Here is a 14,376-nt window from a genome sequence, read left to right as displayed (position 1 = left end):
CTGGTACAATTGCAACATTTAAGAGGCATTTGGATGGGTATAGGAATAGGAAGGGTTTGGATGGATATGGGCCAGGTGCTGGCAGGAGGGACTAGATTAGGTTGGGATATCTGGTCAGCATGGACATGTTGGACCGAAGGGTCTGTTTCCATGCTGTACATCTCTATGACTCTATCAGGAGTACAAAAGCAAATTTTTAAAATTCTGTTTGCACCATTCTGATATTATAATCAGATGAAGAGCATCACTCTTAGGGAGGTGAGGGAAGGCTAACCTTGTTCAAAAGGGGATATGAAGCTTCCCCTTCCTGAGTGCGACGAAGATATCCAATTTTGCTCTAATGTTGTTAAGCAGACGGAATGATTCTTTCAGCCACCCAGCAACATTCAATCTATGGCAACATCTGATTAATTTTATTTTCATTCCGGATGCTTGTAATCATCATCTTCACCTTCAAATCCATTTCAGTAGCCTTTTATAGAAGATAAGTCTGATTCTGTATGTTAGTTAATATGGAATGTGACATATGATGTCATTTCTTTGCTAACATACTATATATTAAAGAAACAAAGTGATTTTCCCAATGCTCCCATACTCTTGTAGTTTCCAGGATTATATAGGATCAATGGTGGGAACTTGAACACAATCAAACATTTCCTAATATCTGCAACAGTAGGATGCATGGACCCTAGGGGAATGAATTTTACTGCACTCTATGGTGCATTTGAAGGCCAGTAATGGGGATTGTGAGGGGTTCAAGTGTGCATTTGTAAATAAAGATAGCTCCGATCCACCATGTTTCACCCACTCACCGTGTTCTTGGGATGTGTGGAAGGGACAAATTAGCCCACCTGCTCTTAGGCCTGTTAAAGCCCTTATGTGGACAATTAACTGGCTGCTACTTAAGATTTAGATTTAGCTTTTATTGTCATACAGAAGTACAGGAGTACAGTGAAAGGTATACACCGTCACCACACATGGCAACATCTTAGATACAAAGATAACTAGTTACAAAATAGCAAAAGAAACAAAAGTTAAAAAGTTAAGCATAACCTTCATATAATAAGCAGAAAATGAAAAAGTAAGGTAATAGTTAACATTAAAGTACTTCTTAATATAAACTTGAAAGACAAAGGTACTAAATTCAAAGTTCAAGACTCCTTGATGAGTCCTCCACTTAGCTCACTCTCTGGGTGACCTCAGCTGCAGGTACCACGGGGACCTCCCTTACCACTCACTTTTACCATGTTGGGCTGTGATGGCATCACTGCCGCCTCCCGATCTCCTGCTGCCCATCTCAGGAACTTGCCCGTGCAGGACCCCCTTGCACGCTGGGTTACTGCCACATCAGGCAGGGAGCCAACCAAGGCTGCCGAAAGACTGGACTGAGACTCTGCCTCACTGGATCGAGAGAGCACCATGTGCTGCCGAGAGACAGGGCCAAGAGACTGCCATAGGCCAGTCTGAGAGACTGCACTGAGACATCAGGTTGTAACACCACCATGTGGCGTTGAGAGACCAGGCTGAGAGACCATCACTGGTCGAGTCAGGCCGGGCTGGGTTGAGCCGAGAGGACACCTCGCCAGGTTCAAGCTGAGACTGGGAGTGAATAAAAGAAACACAATGAAAGAGAAAAAAGAGAAAGAATTGGAACTTCTTTGCAATTTATCAGCCTGTGAGGGAAGGTGGACTCCTGTGCAGCAGGAAAATGGGTTAGGTCTTTTGAGAGTTGGTCCCCTGTGCCAATTGGGGGCACCCCCACCATAAAATCCATGCACCCCATGTACCCCTTCCCAACTGGCCTCCCTTATCCAAACCCCCTACCATGCTGGGATTTCCCAGCTTTGCCCTCCCAAATCCCTGGATTTGCCAGAAGGCCAGGAGATTTCTTCACGTCTTCCTTGTGTCTGTTTGTAACCCCAGCCGTGGCTACTATGGTCTTCTTCCAATCAGATCAAGTGGCAGTTCTCAAGAGTGGAAATTGAGGGAAGGTGTCCTCGTTTGCACTGATGAGCACCATTCCAAACCTTTGTGAGGAGTGTACTAAATTTTAATTTGCACTAGGTGGGTTATCTTCCCTGAGTAAAATCCACTTGATCAAAATGGACACCAGGATTCTGAGAGATTGACAACTGGATCTGATAGCTCTTTGTAGTCTTTGTTTATCTTAATGTTTAGGAGCCAGTAAGGGATAATAAAGTAAGAAAAAATGAAGCAAAGGAAACAGCATAAGTGTAGGAAAGAAATAATTGTGTGAAGAACATCTGTTTAATCTTGCAGACAAAATAAGAACTGTTCTCCCTTGCTCTTCAAACAAATTGTTGAACTAAAGAGCAATTGTCTGATCATAAATGCTTACAGGATCTCGCTATTAACTGGATCCAATGCAAATGGCAGAACAACATTTCTTTAAGGGAATGCAAACGTATGAGATTTATTTGGGGTTAAGTTCATTCAAAGACTTCATACCTGATGGTGGAATGAGGATATCCATCTACATCAAGCTCAAAGTTCCAAACCATGAGCTTGGCAGATTCACAGGTGACTGTGAATGCTGTCGGTTGGTCAGCTTGGATAATCAATATGATCCGATGTGTAGAAATATTACCAGGAGCTGGGATTCATAATGTTCAGCTTCAAATAGCGCAGCAAGACAATTTGCTGCTGAATAGCTGTCCAGTCTGGACAAATAGCAGAAAGCATATCAGAATCGTGGGTGGCATGGTGGCACAGTGGTTAGCACTGCTGCCTCACAGTGCCTGAGACCCGGGTTCAATTCCCACCTCAGGCGACTGACTGTGTGGAGTTTGCACGTTCTCCCTGTGTCTGCGTGGGTTTCCTCCGGGTGCTCCGGTTTCCTCCCACAGTCCAGAAAATGTGCAGGCCACGTTAAATTGCCCGTAGTGTTAGGTAAGGGGTAGATGTAGGGGTATGGGTGGGCCGCGCTTCGGCGGGTCGGTGTGGACTTGTTGGGCCGAAGGGCCTGTTTCCACACTGTAATGTAATGTAATCTAATCATGTTTTGGGTAGGAGACAAAGGTTTGACTGAGGAGGATTAGGTGAAACTGTAGCCTCTTTTTGCCACCCTTCCTCTTCTGTAAAGTTTATTGTTCTCTTTATAGGCATTGCAGCAATCTGCATCGAGGACAGCAAAGGAGGCAAACGAATTAAAGAGAAATATAAATGTTCAACCTGTGTCCCTGATCACTTGCAGCCACAGTTCAATAATAAATATCTGGAGTCCTTCAAAGCCTTTAAGACAAAGTTTCCAGATATGCAAAATAAATCAGAGTGAAACATCAGTTGTCTCCTAAGGTTTCATTTTTTAAATTGATTTGTGCACATCAGAAATAATGCTGAGAAATGCAATTTCTTAGAGAGAACAGGAGTCAACTGGGAACTTAATTCCATTGCAAGTAAGTATGGTGGACTGGTACCTTAAGTAGAAACACAGGAGTTAAAGGCAACTTCAATGGAGATTGGCAGACTCCACTGTGAGACCAGTGAGAACGCTGCTGGATGTTGCAATATCAAGGTTGTATCTGGGTGTTCTGACCAGAAGATATTTGACAGCCATTTACCTGAATTAACTCTAAAAAGAAAGACAAGAGAGGCTTAAACCTGGCACCACCAGAATATTCCACACTTTGGTTCCAGTTTTGTGTGTTCCAGTTAGTGGGCAGCACGGTGACACAGTGGTTAGCACTGCTGCCTCACAGCGCCAGAGACCCGGGTTCAATTCCCGCCTCAGGTGACGGACTGTGTGGAGTTTACACGTTCTCCCCGTGTCTGCGTGGGTTTCCTCCGGGTGCTCCGGTTTCCTCCCACAGTCCAAAGATGTGCAGGTCAGGTGAATTGGCCATGCTAAATTGCCCGTAGTGTTAGGTAAGGGGTAAATGTAGGGGTATGGGTGGGTTGCGCTTCGGCGGGTCGGTGTGGACTTGTTGGGCCGAAGGGCCTGTTTCCACACTGTAATGTGATCTAATCTAATCTAACATAATCTGATGTTAACCGCTGATGCATTCTAGCTGTTAATGTTTATTTATTAATCCTATAAACTACACCTCCCTCAAGTCTTTCATTTTGTTCTATAAAATATTTAAATTTTCATCTTAGTCCTACTCCCCCATCAGTCTCTTTCATCAAAGGAAACATTCTCCATGTGTTCTCATTTCATTTTGAGGAAATGACGGATGCATACATTGCATTATTTTCTCTTTGGAACTCAAGCACATTGGCAGACTGAGCTGGAGCTTCTCACAATAAATGCTGTTGAGTTGAAGGCAAAAGCACTAAAGACTGATCCAAGAAAGACTGATTCAAAAGACAAATCTTCAGCACCAGAACCAACAAAATCTCACAAAGAGGAAGTCAACAGACTGAAATTTTCAGTCTCTTCTTTTACATATCCTTCTTTTCCTTTACACATTGGGGAAAAGTTAAAGCACTGATTTGAAAAAAGCACTTCCAACTCCTTTATGTAACTCTATTGGTTAACACTCACACTGCTGCAATGATGATGAAAGAACTATTCCACTACTTATGCAGGACTGAATTGAATAGATGAAAAATAGATTACATTCCCTTCAGTATGGGAATAGGCCTTCAGTCCACACTGACCTTCCAAAGAGTAACCCATCCAGACCCATTCCCCTAACTAATGCACCTAACACTATGGGCAATTTTGCATGGCCGATTCACCTGGCCTGCACATCTTTGGGTTGTGGGAGGAAACCCAAGCAGACACAGGGAGAATGTGCAAACTCCACACGGACAGTCACCTGAGGCTGGAATCAAATGCAGATCCCTGGCACTGTGAGGCAGCAGTGCTAACCATTGAGCCAGCATGCCACCCTAGGCACAGAAAGCAAAACAAAGACTATTTCAAAGACTGTACTGAAAACGAAGAAATTATACACTCCCAACTACTCTCACCGTAAGAATTTTTTTTGTGTTCGGTAACACATCTCCTTCCACACTGGCTTCAGCTTGAAGCTTCTCCTCTGCAAACAATGATATCCCAGGAACACCCGAGGTAGGAGTTCACCATTATCAGCAATAGAATAATTGAAGACATCAGACTCTCTTGGACACTTACATTAAGATTGGTAGCTCTATAGGCATCTCCTCCATAGTATTCTGATTGAAAGTTACATTACCATAGGACATTCCCTGTATAACAGCTACACTGGTAAAGGATAGATATCTAGTTTCAGATATTTGCCTTATGGCAAACATATTCAACAGATTTTTAACCTCTTCAGATGTGTTATAGCATTTGCACATTCCTTTACTGTGTCACAAACAAAAACAGAAATTGCTAGAGAATCTCAGCAGGTCTGGCAGCATCTGTGGAAAGGAAGCAAAGCTAACATTTTGGATTCTGCGACCCTACTTCATAACTTTGAAGAAGAGTCACTGGACCCAAAATGTTAACTGTGCTTCCTCTCCACAGATGCTTCCAGATCTGCTGAGTTTCTCCAGCCAGCTTTGTTTTCATTTCAGATTATCAGCTTCTACAGTTGTTTCGGTTTTTTTCCTCCACTATGTCACATTCATTTTCTCCCATTGCACCATTTCTCTCTGTTTGATAGTGCTGTAGAACTGGCTGGTCTTTATCATGTTGTGAAACAGAGTGCACTTAATTCTACAGAAATCTGTTTGCTTCTTCTTCGTATACAGATCCACAGTAATTGCCTGAAAACTATCCAGTTTAGTTCCAAACATTTGAGCTACAGAATGTCTTTGATTTGTCGAGCTGAGCCGTGAGGTGAACTATGCCACACAATGGTGTGGGTGAGTTATTTACAGCAGTGTCTGTCTTCTGTTTCCGAGAGTGTTCAGTGTGTTGCAACATGTAGAACAGCAACGGCACTTTGGAATTCTAAATTCGGCAGACGGAAGACACGTCAAATTTTCATGTCTGAGACGATACTGTACTCCTTCTTTCCTTTAATTCCGGCCATTGTGTCAATTTCTTGTCTTGCAGCATTTTGCACCATGAAACTCAGAAACTCCTGTATAGTGCCAGTGTTTCGTTAATCTTCCTCAAACATGTTCCAACCAAACGTGCATCTACCAGTCTTTTTTTGTCAGAACTTGAATTTGCTGAAATAATCTTCCTGCAGTGCTCAGGACTTTTTCTACAATATACCGATCAGCAGAGACACTAGGACTTTCATAGACATTACGCTGTTTTCAAGGAGAAAAGCAAAATTCAGGATCTCATCCTCCAATAAATCAACAGTGGCATTTTTAATTCTCTTCCACTCTTTCCTGAGAGAGTGATTCCCTTCATAATTGGTGTGCTTCTCTTCTGCTTCATCCAGCTTCTCAATTAAAAATGATATCCCCACAATGTCATCTTGTGGTCACAAGGATGGAGTTTCTTCAATGAAGACTGATTCACAACATAATACATTAACTAAAATTTCTTCAACTGCTGAATAAAGAATATCCAAAACTACACAAATATCACTGTTTAATAAACAACAATGCTGAGTAGAAGAGACAGTTTATCAGTCAATTCACCTCAATTATAATGAAGGTAATATGCATGTGGCATAATACCTTAATACCTCCTGCACCCTCAGTTGGAGAAATACAGCCTTTAACTATATGTATGTATATGAAAGAATGGATACATCTATTCCCATGTTCAAGTTAAAATTAGTTTTATTGCCCATTAACCATGATAACATGCTTACCAGAAATCATCTTATGGTTCTGTTACTTCTACCAGGAAAAATGCATCCTGCTTATTGGTATTATACACTATTTGAATTATTACAAACTGTTTCAGGATATAAAATACAATCATGAGGCATGCCAATGGATCTATTTTCCCAGACAACAATTGCTGGTGCCCTGTGGTATTTGCCTTCTCTACCAGTACGTTGTATCTGGAAAGGGTTGGTTGATGTTATTCTCTGCCAAAAACCCTCCCTTTTCTTTGTCTTGGGTTCATTTAGCAATTCATGCTAGAGGATAAGCTATCATTGAGTTTCCACAGGAGAAGCACTGTTCTTAGATAACAAGAGGTTTTGTTGCATATTCAAGTAATAAGTATCATTACATTTTAGTCATGTATAATAATTGGGACCAGCACCTCAATGCTGGTACAGATATACCTGCTCTCTCCAAAATCTAGAAAACTCATCTCCACCCAGAAACTGTGTGCAATGTCAGTAGAATGGGTGGAGCCAGTGTGACATTCCATTAACTCCTTCAGAACCACTATCGTTATATAACATAATGGGGTTGGCCCCAAGCATACAACACAGCAAATCCAACGTTAAATCACAAAATCCAATGGAAAGTTAATCTCCAAAGTCATTAAACCCTGAAGCTTGCATCTTGTGCCTTTGATTAGGCTCCTGGAGACAGTGCTATGTGTTCAAAGTTTGGGAGAAGATTTGTAGCTTGAGTGCTTGTTGTTGTGGTTCTGTTCGCCGAGCTGGGAATTTGTGTTACAGACGTTTCGTCCCCTGTCTAGGTGACATCCTCAGTGCTTGGGAGCCTCCTGTGAAGCACTTCTGTGATGTTTCCTCCGGCATTTGTAGTCAGCCATGGCATGGCACTCATCCACAGATTCAATCAATAAGCACATCGACCTGGACCCAATATACCGACCACTGCAGCGGACAGCTGGAACTGACAACCGGAAGCGGCAGATTCAAACCACTACAAATGCCGGAGGAAAGATCACAGAAGTGCTTCACAGGAGGCTCCCAAGCACTAAGGATGTCACCTAGACAGGGGATGAAACGTCTGCAACACAAATTCCCAGCTCGGCGAACAGAACCACAACAGTGCTATGTGTCTATATTTTGTGACATTCCCTGAAGGAAAACCAGCATAAATCAGTGTCACAGCAGCACTGGAAAACAACCCAGAGTGACTAATTCATTTTTTAAAAATCCCTCCCTCTAGACAGTGAGTCTCTTTTCATTTTGTATTAGTCTCCAGCCGTACTTCCATCCTACAAGGAAAGAAATGTTTTATGAAGATACTATTTGAGATCCCGCACTGCTCTTTACATTGAAATCTCACACAGGTGCAGCAGAGAATCGGGAAGGTTAATGGCCCGTATTTCAAGGGGATTGGAGTACAACTGTAGGAAAAGTCTTATTGTACAACATGATGACACCATGTTTGGCATACTGTGAGCAGTTTTTAAACCATTACTTAGGTAAGCATATTATTTCATTGCAGGCAGTTCAGAGAATGTTCACTAAGATGATCCCTGATAAGGAGGAATTGCTTTATGAGTAAAGGTTAAGCAGGTTGACACTATACTCACTGGAGTTTAGAAGAATTGGCGGTGATATCATATTTAAGCAACTTGACAGGGTAAATGCTGAGGGGTTGTTTCCCCATGTGAGAGTCTATGACCAGAGGGGCATTGTCTCAGACTAAAGGGGCCCCAATTTAAGACTTGAGATGAAGAGGAATTTCTTCTCTCAGAGGACTGGTGGTTCTTTGAAACTCCTTGTTGCGGAGAGCTGGGGGGGTAGAGTTCTTGTGTATGTTTAAGGCTGGGATAGATTCTTAATCATTTTGGAAATCAAGGGTTATGGGGAAAGGACAGGGAAATGGATGTCAGGAAAGTCAGATCAGTGATGATCCTATTGAATGTTGTTGCAATTCCAAAGGACCGATCAGCCTGCTCCTGTTCCTATTACTAATGGTCTTAACCCTGCAGCTGCTGGATAATGTTTAGCACATTCCGATCAGAAATGGAGCTCATATTTTTTCTCATTTTACTTGATTTGTCTCTAAACTTATTACAAAGTTCTCATGTCATACAGACCTCAGGCTGAAAAGTAGATTCACTCCTGAAACAGTGAATACATTTTTATTGGAGCAACATGTACCAGTCTACTGTAAAGTGGAGAAAAAAACAATCTGAACATAAAGCTGCAACTTCTGAAATATTATGATCACCAAAATGAGTGGAGACACAGAGGAAAAGATTGATCAACCTTGGTGACCACAAAGATTAAGAAAACAATTGTGTTCCTGTCAAAAGGCTTGCACATACTACTGTGTAAGATCATCATAGAAATAATCACTGTCCCCTTCACGCTCTTTACCTCAACAGTGGGTTAATAACTTTGGGTTTTCATATGGTTGGATTCAATTCCCAAGTGCTGACTCCTCTCACAACAGCAAACAAATACAAACTGCACTAAGATGTATTTCAGTGATGAATACAATACATTTGCAAGAAACCCCATTGCCCTAAACTCATTTTGAATGGATTCATTACAGATGTCAGATAACATGACTTCAAAATTTCTCTATCAGTGGCACTTCGAAAATTAGTTAACTGACTTATCAATATCTTTGCCACTTATCATTCCCATACATTAATCTTCCGAAATGAGCAATCAATTGATCACTGGATTTAAAAATGTAAATCAAAAAATAGGTTTGTCCAAATGTTTAATCCCTAAATTTATATGTAATCTGGAGAGAGAGTTTACCCTACAATGACCTTGCAAATGCGCATGTTATAAAGAAAGGTTGTTGAGACCGCTTCAAGGAATGACCCGCTATGCGGTAAATATTAACTGTTGGCAGGGGCAGGTGGGGGAGGTTGGGATAAACTGCCCATCATACAACTCATCTAATTGTCTTTCTCATCCAAGGAAGTCAATGAGAAGGAAAATCAAGTAGGCTTTGTTAGACAGGGTTGCAGGAAGGTAACTGTTTTCCAACCTCATTCTCACTTCACCCCCAAAGTTAAAATCTGTCCCTATCCAACAAGTAAGGTTTTTAGTTCTACTGATTCAATCATAAGAATGTCTTGTTAGTTCGTTGGTAAGTATAAATACATGATGTATTTTCTTCAGAATTTAACTTAAAACGTATTTTGAATAAACTTTTATTATAAATCAAGGAAGTTTGAGCGCCATTAAATTTCTTTTAACGTTTTCACAATATATCATCCAAGAAAGCTTGCTCTGTTTGTCTAGAAGTCAGATAGAAGAGCCCTTTCTTTTTCTGACTTCAAAGCATTCAAATGAATTTAAGATCTCACAAAGGGCGTTTTAAGTATCTATCATCCAGACAAACATGACCACTAATTTGGGTGAGTAAGGAATACTGGCTGGGAGGCCACAAAAACTTAGGCTGTTTGGGAAAAGATCATTGCAGCAGTCACATAAAGCAAAGGGGTTAAAATACAAACAAAGAAATAAAATGCTGGCATCTACATAGCACCTTTTATGGTACCAGGGTATTGCAAAATAACTCACAACCAAAAAGGCAGAAACATGCCTCAATAATCTCAAAACAAAAGAGTGAAATAAAAGTGACAGTCTTTGTGAGTTGTGGTTCTCTTGATTATTTGGGCTTCAACTTACATTGCAAATCAAAGAAGTAAGGATGTAGAATGTATAATGGAACAAAATTGTTAACTTGATGTATAAGCAAACCATTGAACAATGTCACATTACCACCAGTACATAGAATGATAGTGATGCTGACAATAGGGAAGCTCAGTTAGTCCCTGTCCACAGGGAAATGTTTGTTCACAACCAGCAAAGGAATGGGGTGCAGGTTTTTGGTGTGTGCTGTGGTGTTGTGTGGAGACTCTGCCATCGGAGTCTGTAAAATGACACACCCAGGTTTCTTATCTTCACTACAAGTCAGCAATCCTGTATCCTTGAAAAGACTAGGAGCAGCTCCTCAAAAAACTTAGTTCGGTAGGAAGGGAGCATGAGGGGAATTTTGCTCTCACTTACCTGACAGAAAGCCACACTGGGAGCAGTCTGTCAATGTCAGTCCCCTTTCTGCACTTTAAAGTGACACCCCACCGATTCACAAATTTCTCCTCATCAGGGTCTCTTTGACTGATCCCAGTTATCTCACCTGACTTACCCTTCCTCCAGGGCTCCAAAATGATGCTGTTCTTGGGTCCTACTGTAGTACTGGCAGTGGCCCACACTCCTACTGGCATTGCCAGTAATAGAGAGCTGACGGTATCTAATTGTAGGCAGCTATTAGAAATAGGAAATTACCTCCAAAGACACCAAGGCCTCCATCACCAACTAGTTAAATGCCTGACTCATGTTAAATTGAGTCTGGCAGAGATGAGGGGGTCCCTGAAATAGTTACAGGGAGATTATCACCAGCTCTCTACCTGTGGATGGGCTCACTGCTGCTTCCATTAAATTCTGGTCCTCAAATTTGGGATAAATAATTTGGCAAGCTGCAGAACTAGTCTATTAAATCATAAGGCCATGTAAAACTGGATTATCTTTAAACAACCTGTACAGAAAGAATAATACTGTATTGGAGTATTCTCAACCAATTGCACTTATCCCTTTTATAAATATGAATTATTTTGTTTATCCTCTTCAAAAAAATTGTAACCTCTACAGTTTCTATTGTCAGGCTGCAACATTGCATGGACAATTTAAAATTTAGTCGAACTCAGCACCTTAGAAGTTACCAAGTTGTTTGCTGAAACACCACTTTCCATTTTCGAAGATGAGGTGAAAGAAGGGAGGATGGTTTATGTCAGCACTTTACTCTTTAAGTGCAGTATCAAGCATCACTGGCAAGATAGCAGTTATTGTCCATCCCTGGTCCCCTTGAGAAGATGGCAGTGATGCACTTTCTTGAACCTCTTCAGTCCAAGTAGTGGAGGTACATTCACTTGCAATGCTGTTAGGGAGAGGGTACCAGGATGTTGGTCCAGAAAGTGTGAAGGAACGCTGTTGTACTTCTAAATCAAGATGGTGTATGGTTTCAGTTGATGGTGTTCACGTGTACCAGCTTGTCCTTGTAGATGGCAGAGGTTACACGTTTGGATGTTGCTGTCAAATGAGTCTTGAAGGATTGCTGTCGTCCATCAACTGGACAGTACACACCATAGCTAATGCACATCAGAGTGGTAGGACTGAGTATTTAAGGTGGTAGATGGAATGCCAAACAGGCAAGCTGCTTTTTCCTGGATGGTAGCAAGCTTCTTGAGAGTATACAAAATTAACTGGGGAACACTGAGTACTACACAGAGTTCTGTTTATTGTATTAAACAGGATCACACTGAAAGGGACAGGGGTGAATGTTAAGCCTGTTGTCAGGAATAAGGAATTTTAGCTATTCGGAAAAAATGGATAGGCTAGAGTTCTTTTCTGTGGAACAGAGGAGGCTGGTGGGAGATTTAATTGAGATGTACAAAATTATGAGGGACTGGACAGAGTGAATATGAAGGATGAATATCCCTTAGTAAAAAGTTTGATAAGTAATTGGCAGCATGATAAGAACTGAGTTGGAGAGTTTGAACAGTCATTCCTGAGCTGGCACAGACACAATACACTAAATCGAAAGGCAACTGCTCACAAAGTCTTAAGGACTTTTTCATCAGGACATCTCCGATGGATATCTGGTTCTTATGGGAGCAAGAAAATATGTTGGAAGGGTCAGAATGCCTTTGCATCTGGGCCTGCTTTGGAAGAGTCCCAAAATTCCTGGGGCTTTGTCAAGGGGCAGTGACCCATAATGTTGGTCTCTACCTGTGTAACTAAGTTTCGTCTGGTTGCTGGCACAGGTTAAATATTCCTTTTGTCCACTGGAAACCAGCAAACAGCGGTGTCACTATCTGGTTCCCTTTATACCTGGACTGAATCTGCAAGTCAGGTGTCATAAAAGGATAGAACTTAGGACAGAGGAAGGAAATACCTTGTATTTTATGTTGATAATGATGCAGCTGAGTCATTTCAAAATTATAGACACAATAATTACATTTGTATGTAAACTTGCATTGCTGGCAGGATTAATGATTCTGGTGTTGAAATACATGCAAACAATGTCTCTCCTTAATACTTGAACACTCCATCTCTGCAGTTCTTCAATTAGCACTGAGTACATACAAACATGACAAAGCTTTGGTTCAGCTATACAATTGGGTATACAGTACTGTTGATATGTGTTGCTTTATGTAACCTTGTGGAGTCTTTGCATACCGTCAAAAACAGTATTTTCCCAGGTCCTGAACTTGGGGCTACGGATTACTCAGTTGAGACAAATGCAGGAAAATCAGCCTGTAAGGGAGATCATCCAATTTTCTTTCCAATGTTGTAAATGGATATCAATTGAATGAGCTCATTTAAGAATCTGTGACACTCAAAGCCTAGTTTTCCACCTCTTGTTTTGCACTGTATATAAAATGAGGAAAATTCCCCAAGAGGAATTTTAGTGGGTACCTTGTTGCGTTTTCCATCCCAGACCCTTGCTTTTTATGTTTGTCCTGGAGAAGTGATATTTTTAGGTCTAAGTCAACAGTGCAAGGCACAAAATCTCCAACAATGGTTTTCTTCCTGGTTATAACAGAGTTCAATGCAACTGACCATCCAAGTGAGCTGCAGTTCATGGGAGTGTTATGTTTTATTTCCACTGATGATTATGACATGTTGCAGGATTAACATATGTGGCAAAGGCTTGACAGCAATATTTTCAAATGGACAGGGTTCCTTGCTGGACATTTCTCCTGAATGGCGTTATTCTTTCATCTCCTAACATTGATTTGCATTATAAAGGCAATTGGGAAGTGGCTGGTGACATTTTGTTGGCGTGACAAAACTTTGGTTAAAAATGAATACAGTGCAACATACATGTAACCTGTTAGACTGGCAGTGTGCTCTCTGTCATTGACAGCAATTAGGCTTGGATTTCTTTGCATTTTTAAACAGGTTTGTGTCATTGTTGTTGATACCTGTGGAGAAAGAAAGTATTGTTAAAAAGGTAAACAGACAAGACTGTACATTCTAGCTGATGATACTTCATAACAAAAATAAATTCGGAACGAACACGCACAACTTTAAAACCTATTCTTTCCTGTACCTTAATTCAATTTTTCCTACTCAACTAATGACACCAAGGTCTATTTTAAGCAAAGTCACTAGGCATGGAAATGTTATTAAGTTAGTTGACAGCACATTTACCCTGGCATTTTGGTTGCCATCTTCTTGGTGTCCTGATTTGCTTCAGCTGGGATATCACTTGTAATCTTCATACATAGGGCCCCAATTAAAAGAGCAACAAAGGTACCCAATCAACAGCATACACTACTAGTGCCAACTGATGAAGATGAAATGGATGTAACTTGGAGTGTGATACAACTTGGTGAACAAGTAGCTGTGACAGATTCCGATCTGACATTAGATGCTGAAGTGACTCTAGAGACAATAGGTGCAGGAGTAGGCCATTCTGCACTTCGAGCCTGCACCACTATTCATTATGATCATGGCTGATCATCCTCAATCAGTATCCTGTTCCTGCCTTATCCCCATAACCCTTGATTCCACTATCCTTAAGAGCTCTATCCAACTCTTTCTTGAAAGTATCCAGAGACTTGGCCTCCAC

General features: G+C 41.2%; 2 protein-coding genes across 4 annotated transcripts in view; one reads left to right on the top strand and one right to left on the bottom strand.

The window, feature by feature from the left end:
- Positions 1-3,302, top strand: part of zgc:174895 (uncharacterized protein LOC100126024 homolog) — a 27,455-nt gene extending 24,153 nt beyond the window's left edge. For both annotated transcript variants that reach the window (XM_043718018.1, XM_043718019.1), the window contains one exon: positions 3,123-3,302. In XM_043718018.1, coding sequence (XP_043573953.1) covers positions 3,123-3,295 — 173 coding nt within the window. In that variant the 3' untranslated portion in view covers positions 3,296-3,302. The remainder of the gene's footprint in view (positions 1-3,122) is intronic.
- A 6,573-nt stretch (positions 3,303-9,875) lies between these two features.
- Positions 9,876-14,376, bottom strand: part of rab34a (RAB34, member RAS oncogene family a) — a 58,571-nt gene continuing 54,070 nt past the window's right edge. For both annotated transcript variants that reach the window (XM_043718482.1, XM_043718483.1), the window contains exon 11: positions 9,876-13,726. In XM_043718482.1, coding sequence (XP_043574417.1) covers positions 13,659-13,726 — 68 coding nt within the window. In that variant the 3' untranslated portion in view covers positions 9,876-13,658. The remainder of the gene's footprint in view (positions 13,727-14,376) is intronic.

The sequence above is a fragment of the Chiloscyllium plagiosum genome, chromosome 28 (genome assembly GCF_004010195.1).
Source record: "Chiloscyllium plagiosum isolate BGI_BamShark_2017 chromosome 28, ASM401019v2, whole genome shotgun sequence".
In the NCBI taxonomy this organism is placed as follows: Eukaryota; Metazoa; Chordata; class Chondrichthyes; order Orectolobiformes; family Hemiscylliidae; genus Chiloscyllium; species Chiloscyllium plagiosum.
The sequence above is the reverse complement of the archived record's forward strand: the minus strand, read 5'-3'. Positions and strand labels throughout refer to the sequence as shown.